The 7067-nt window shown below is 35.2% G+C and overlaps 1 protein-coding gene across 3 annotated transcripts; it reads right to left on the bottom strand.

The window, feature by feature from the left end:
- Positions 1-1787: 1787 nt before the first annotated feature.
- Positions 1788-6316, bottom strand: LOC132064586 (cyclin-L1-1-like). 3 transcript variants are annotated; one of them, XM_059457620.1, is made up of 9 exons: positions 6157-6316; positions 5625-5802; positions 5326-5407; positions 5088-5228; positions 4344-4513; positions 3028-3301; positions 2565-2922; positions 2384-2419; positions 1788-2304 (listed from the first exon to the last, which is right to left on the bottom strand). In XM_059457620.1, the coding sequence occupies exons 2-9, from the start codon at positions 5774-5776 to the stop codon at positions 2249-2251; spliced, it is 1269 nt and encodes a 422-aa protein (XP_059313603.1). In that variant the 5' UTR covers positions 5777-5802; positions 6157-6316; the 3' UTR covers positions 1788-2248. The 3 variants fall into 3 exon arrangements, with proteins under 3 accessions (XP_059313603.1, XP_059313604.1, XP_059313602.1); XM_059457621.1 differs by lacking the exon at positions 6157-6316 and having other exon boundaries at positions 1788-2041; positions 2229-2304; positions 5625-5841; XM_059457619.1 differs by lacking the exon at positions 6157-6316 and having other exon boundaries at positions 5625-5841.
- Between the last annotated feature and the right edge of the window lie 751 nt (positions 6317-7067).

Below are 7067 nucleotides of genomic sequence, written 5' to 3'. Positions count from 1 at the left end.
GTCTGTCTTTGACTTGTATTTTCATAGCATATTTTTGTCATTTTAATATGCGAAAACTTGCAAATTAGTATTTCTATGAAAGGGGAAAAAGAACCCTTCACCGCTGGGCGAGCGCAACAACATCTATCGAGTGTCGATCATGGTGTAAATTTTAGTCATGATATGTCAGAATTCATATTTACTGTATGACTTATGAATGATAAGCTGAAGAAACATTTTAGTTAATTTTCCTTCATGAAATGCTTATGAAAATAGTTATACTTGTACAATTACAAAAGGCATTGTTTAAATAAGAAATCAGGTTTTAGTGTCAATTTTTTTTTCCTCTTATCCGACTTCAATTTGAGTGGATTTTTCGCCATAAATATAATTTGTTTCTTAATTGTTGAAGTTCGGAAAGTTTCTGGAATTTGAAACTCCACAAGTGAAATAATGATAAAATATACATAAGTTTTAAAATAGGTGTCATGAATGAAATAGGTATGTGAAAAAAAATATTTTACTTAATGACAATGTATCGCCATGGAGTTCGAACAAGTCTTACTGTTAAATAGAAATATCGAATTTTATTTTAAATTGAGTTGAGACAGTAGAATATGTTAAAATTTCACTTTTCGAATTCCAGCACACTATAGCGTAATGGAGCTTCTTTACCTATAGAGAAATTTCGAACATCACTATATTATAATGGAGATATTATAATGGAGTTTCACTAGTAAATGTTTCAAATTTTCCCACACTATATTGGTGATTTTCCATGTTCAAGGTAAGGATATTTTTGTTCAAATATTTTTTCTGTATTAAAGAATAACTAAACATTAAATAGCTTTAGATAATGACTAAAGTTTAATTACAACAACATACCCTGTGTATTTAATAAGTAGTAGATGATTAAAATGGAACCTACCTATAGGGAGGGCAACAAGGTAGCAGATGTACTAGTGCGATGACTCTTTGAGTTTTTGGAAAAAGTTTGTGTATTATGATAACCCTCCTCTAATGGGTTTATACACCCAAGACTATCAAAGGACCAAAGATTGTAGGATATCCCTATGTTTTTGTAAAGGCTCCTATTATATACTCCTTTTAAATCAAAAAAAGAAGAAAAAGAAGCTGATCTGTAGGATGTCCCTATGTTAGTATTATTTTGCATTTGCCTAGTGCTATAAGACTGGTTAATGAATTGTATCCCCAGGTGGTTGCTGTAACATGTAGTGAGGATATTAACGGACAACATGTTCTTTCAGAAGCATCTGTCTTGTAATCTATCGTATTTTGCCAGGGGAATGGTAAAACTTTAATAAGAGTTTCAGTTGAGCAATTCTTTTGATACTTGCCGTGGCCTTTCAACTTAAGTTTGGAACGAATGACTTGGTTTAAGTTTTGACACTTGATGGCTTTTATGTTCATTGAGCAGGAACAATGATGAATTCCGTATTAAAGATTAAATAAACCAGAGAACTAAAGTGTCCCTTGGATTTTACTGAGAAACCGGAAGTTCTGAAATAAGGGTAATTCTGACCTCTATATTTATGTCAATCAAGTCCCTGATCAAACTTTCAAGTCAGTGGAAGAATTTCTTAATCTTAAAATATCCACTTGACTTGTAAAAAGTTTGGAAGAGCACATTAACCCGAAATCTTTACTGGACATTAATATTTCATGTCAATGAGCGTTGCACAGCATATAAAATGATAGCCGTGTCCTTTACTCTCTCTCTCTGTTTTTTCCTTTTCCTTCTCGGAGAAGCTGAAATTTCAGTTATGTAAGTCTTTATGTAACTATAGTGCAGAAAGCTAACAATCTTGCTTCAGTTGTTAAGGAGTAAATGTTAGTGCAGTCACAATACATTGGGACAACAAAGGTATGTCAATCATTCAGAGGGAACTAAACAAAAATAGTTAAAACCAATGACTCGATTAAAGAGACCCTGGTATATGCATCAAGGTGCGGTACAGTTTCACCAGGAAGGCACTCCCAGCTATATGCAAATAACTGCAGCTACGCTCCATAGAGACGAAAAAAAATTTGGCATGGTAACCTGCAACATCAAGCCAGAACATTTTTTAAGGTTGCTCAACAGGACGATGAGGGGTCCAATTTTAATTGGGGGATTTACCATTTCCCCCAATTAATAAAATCCTCTATATGCAGACTGACGAATCCGTGACGTGTAATTTAAAAGAAGCTTTAATGGAGCAAGCAACTACTTGAAATGGTTGAGTTACATTTTCTAGGCCGTTCCAAGCTAATGGTGTCTACGACGATCCTTCTCCCGTGATGAATAAGACTGGTAATCACGATCTGCATACACAGAAAGTTGTCAAGTAGAGTCCATCAGGAGTCGGGACTCAAGAGCAGACAAAAGTTCATTGTTGTTTACCTCGAGAAGAGTGATGTTTTGGTTTCTCTGAGTGACCTGCAATATTTAGATCAGCTTGAATAAGTCCAACCAGAAAAAATAGCCAATCAGACATAGAAGAGTCTGGACATTAAGCATTCACAAGCCTCTCTGAGTTTTGAGAAGTTTGGAATTAGACAATCATGAATCAACCAGAACTTACCTTTGTCTCTTGAACGATGACTCCTGTCCTTGGATTTTTCCCTGTCCCTTTCAAAGTCGTCTCGCTCCCCTTCCCTGTCAGATTCCCTTCCCCTATCACGTTCACGAGACTTTAGTCTTTCCTTATCCCTGTCTCTGCCCCTGTCCCTCTCTCGCTCCCTGTTCTTTTCGCCACCAGCATCTATTCTATGGTCAGCCTTTCCAGGCTCTTCTTTTGACTCCCCTTCTGAAGGCATGCTTTTAGAGTCATCATCGTTCTTTTTCGAGTCCTTCAACTTATCAAGGGCAGCTTTTGTTACTGCCTCCTTAGCCACTACCTGGTTTCCTGGTGTACCAGTATCTTCATTCAGTGAACCTTCCTATAAATAAGGGGGGAAAAGGGAGGGGGGTTGTTAGTATCAAAATGGACGTGTTCTATAATATAGCAGACGGCTATCAAATTGAAAGACCGGTGAGTGCTTTACCTTAGATACAGGAAGTGATGGCGAGTCCCTTGATCTGTTTGATGTAGCAAAGGAGCCTCCTTCCTTGCATACAGGAATGTATTGTGCTTTTGAAAGACTGTAAAGATGAGCGAGAACTCTGCAAACTTCATCTATACCAGCCTTGTCTGCATCAAATGCTTTCCACCAAGGAGGATTCTCTGGGAGGGGCACTTGAAATCTACGGGCTGCAACATATACAACTCCACAGGCCACAACCTCACTTTTGAATCTTACACAGAGTGTTGTGCGCAAACTGCTCATAAACAAAAGCACCCCGGAGGGTTTTATGGTTAGAAACACTATCATTTCTGGGCAATGAGCTAACTAGAATTTTTAGGCCAATTGATTATTGATCACTGCCCAATTAGTTAAGCTTCATCCAAGAGTACCATGACACTTGTTAGAAGAAAAATATAGAAGCTAAAAGAAACAGATACCTTGATGAAAGAAGTAACTTTCCCATACATCCCATTAAAGGTATGAAAAAAAATTAAACAATAGGGATACCCTGGGCCAATCATTAGCTTGCACAATTTAGATAATAAATTAATAATGATGGAGGTTTTTCTGATTTTTCTTCTTGATTTGTTATACAGTGCCTTTATGTTGCCAAAGAAGTACTGTACAGCGGATGCCATCTTATTTACAATCTTCAACTATATGTTAATAACACAAGGCAGCACCTGGTTTAATTTAAAACCCGCAATGACATAAATAAAACGAAAGAGAAGGCTATATTTCCTTTATTTGGACAAACAAATAGTGTGTGAATATGATAGGATTACTCACAGCATAGAAAATTGGGAATGGAAAAGGAGAAAACATTCTGAAAGAAAAACAACAACCAAAAAGCTTTTCCCACTTATAGTCTTTTGTTTCAATAGATCCCGTAAGAACCCCAACATCTTTCTTTTGCATCAGTTACATGACCATTTCATTTTATAGGACAGGTATGGATCTTGAAGACTCTCATATATTGATCATGCCACACCGAAGGTATGAACCAAAAGATATAACTACTATCAAGCTAATATCAGAGTATATGTTTCCGAAAAAATAGATGGTACAGCTTCTAAGTGTTTCAAGTTGGCAACACAATAATATAGAGAGAAAGATGGCCAAAACGCAAACATAACTTAATCAATTTTAAAGTACTGAGCATTAAATATTTACATTAAACATAAAGGTAATCAGGTGCTATTATAACTTGTAGCAATAAGAAATACTTTCTGTTGTCAACACCCGCATAAAAGAACATATTCAGATAATCATAACAACGCCTAAACAACACTCACCTGTCATTAGCAAGATTCCAAGCTTCTTGTCTCAATTCTGCAGGTGTTCCAAGAGCTGCGAGGTAGTTCGATATAAATTTATGAGGATGCTCGACATGGCAGATGAAACCCATCTCCTTCAAAAGATGCCTCTCTGTTCTGATTAGGTCTGCTTTCAAATCAATATATTTCTGCAAGAGAGATCAAAACTATTTGAAATGGAAGCACCCAAGAAATGTATCAACTTGATGTCTTTACAATATGCAGAAATCCCCCTAGTAAACACCAATGAAATGTAAGAAAATGCAAACTTGGTGGGCACAAATGCATCTGAAGGAACCCCATCCCTCGAAAAAAGAAAAAGACGGGTAAAAAGGGAAGTTGCAGATGTACGATTTTACTCATGAATTAATACATAAAAAGTTCGCAGTGACACCATCAGTCTCTATTGCAGTCTTGCGACTTGCAACGCATCAAAACTTTAATCTTATCTAGGGGAAATATCACTAATATTGTAGATAAAAAGTTGTGTACAACTTTCAGGAAAATTACATGTGCAGACACTTTCAATTGGGTATTTCAGGAACAAAAAAGAATAATACTGATATAGAACATACAGTCTCAAAAAAAAAAAAAAATTCAGTCTCAAAAAATACTGATATAGAACATACCAAAAAAAGTAAATTCCCCAATACATCAATGAGTAAAGCAAACTAACATGCAGATAGAAATAAATCTTTTCTCAAAGTAAATGAGATATCAAACCTTCGAAGATGTATCCAGATGTTCAATAGGTAAGTTTTCTCTCCTACATTCCATTCTGTGGAAAACAATAAGCACCTGCCTTGCTTTTCTCGGGCTTTCTTCGAGTTTTGATGCAAGCCAAACACAACTAGCAGCAACCCTCTGCAAGTTAACACAAAAGAACCACACCTCAGTATGAATAACACACTCTTTCTTTTGAGAAAAGCCGGAGTTGGGGCAGAGGGGAAGAGAAAGTAACCTTCACATTAAAACGGGCAAATGATTTCTTGCAGTAAAAGCGATGAAATAATACTTGACCAGTGGCCATTACAGCTTGGGGTCTGCAAATTATAGGGTTAAGGAGACACCAATGCCAAATGTGAAAAGTACAACAACAACAACAACATACGCAATGTAATCCACAAGTGGGGTCCGGGGAGGATAGTGTGTACGCAGACCTTAACCCTAACTTCCCGAGGTAGAGAGGTTGTTTCCGTTAGACCCTCAGCTCAAGGAAAAACAACTATCTTCATATTAACTCATATAAAGAAAGGATACAATCTGAGCAAAATCCCACTTTCTTGGATCAGATCACAACCATAGATTCTAAGTGTCGTTTCCGTAACTTCATCAATTCCATCTTTCCTAGAAGGGGAGTTTATAAGCTGCTCCTCTTCTAGATAGAATGTGTCTATTGCCGTGTAAATCATACTTGTAACTTCAAGAATCCCCTAAACTGCAATAAAGGAAAAAAAAAAAAAAAATTGGTAACCCCATATCACTGAACTGTATAAACAAATATGAGAGACCACATATCAGTTGCACAAAATAAACTTTTTTTTTTATATATATATATAAACAATTCAGGTAAACAACACCTACCACCAAAAAAGAAAAGAAAAAAAGCATACTTTTTTTTTCCCTTCCCTCACTTTCCAATGTATTCTACCACACAAAATTAAGCTATAATCTCTTGAATTACAAAGCGGGACAAATATATTAACAAAGAATTGATTATTGGCCCATGAATTGAGAAAATACCCCCAAACCCTAGAATCCTAATTGTAAATATACTCAATGATTAACTTACATGGAGTAGAGTAGAAGAAACAGCTGTGCCGCTAATTTCTTTTTTCCAACTGATCAAATATAGGTTTCAAATTTCGGGTAATTTGTTTTATAGGAATACTATTATTCTTTTGTTTGTTTATTTTATTCTTAGTGGGACTAATCTGTCTGTACAGAATAGGAGGGGAGGCAAAAAAATGGTAGGAGACAAGTGTGTTATCACAAAAATTAAAATTTAAAACTATAAAACAAAAAAATAAAAAAGGCTACAAACTCACAAAAAATGTTTTATGCCGTGGAGTTTGAAAATTCAAAGAGCAAAATAAAACTGCCAATTAAAAAAGCTAAAACTTCCTCCTAGATAATGCCATAACTGTGAACTTTTAACAAAAAGATGAAAAAACTAAAAATATAAGATTAAAATCGAAGTAACACGTCAAATATATTTCAAATTTGTATTGAATGACGTTATGCGTTCGAATGTTGTATGAAATATTAAATAACTATGACATATGGGTTTGATCGAAATGTTATTTTATGACTTTATCCGTATGATTTGTTCCTTACGGATTTTATAGAGACCGTTATTAAGTATGTCACATTGAAAAATGATGTAACTATTTTTCTCAACACACTTCTGGCCCTCTTTGGTTGAAAAAGAGGGAGTTATTTTGGGATAAACTTTTTCAAATGAGCTTAAATTTAGCCCCCGTTTGGTCATAAAAATTATTCACTTTATTTCGGAAATTTTTTTCACTTTTTTCCGAATCGTTTATTACATTAAAATTCGAATACAACTTGAAGTTGTATTCCGGAATACTAAAAACTCAAAAAACTTATTTTTCAAATCACTTTTTTACAATTACATTTCACCAAAAACTACAATTTCAAAAACTATGGCCAAACACAACTCCAACTCCAAAATTCCAAAAA

Source organism: Lycium ferocissimum, chromosome 7 (assembly GCF_029784015.1).
Source record: "Lycium ferocissimum isolate CSIRO_LF1 chromosome 7, AGI_CSIRO_Lferr_CH_V1, whole genome shotgun sequence".
Taxonomy (NCBI): Eukaryota; Viridiplantae; Streptophyta; class Magnoliopsida; order Solanales; family Solanaceae; genus Lycium; species Lycium ferocissimum.
Note: the sequence above shows the minus strand (reverse complement) of the source record. Positions and strands in the feature narration are given on the sequence as shown.

Bases quoted from the DNA above. Each gene is read 5' to 3' on its own strand.
- LOC132064586 (XM_059457620.1), bottom strand. From the start codon at position 5,776: ATGATTTACACGGCAATAGACACATTCTATCTAGAAGAGGAGCAGCTT. The intron at 3,302-4,343 runs GTGAGTGTTGTT...GTTTATGAGCAG, and splicing joins TGGAATCTTGCTAATGACAG to TTTGCGCACAACACTCTGTG. The intron at 2,305-2,383 runs GTAAACAACAAT...CTGTGTATGCAG, and splicing joins AAAACATCACTCTTCTCGAG to ATCGTGATTACCAGTCTTAT.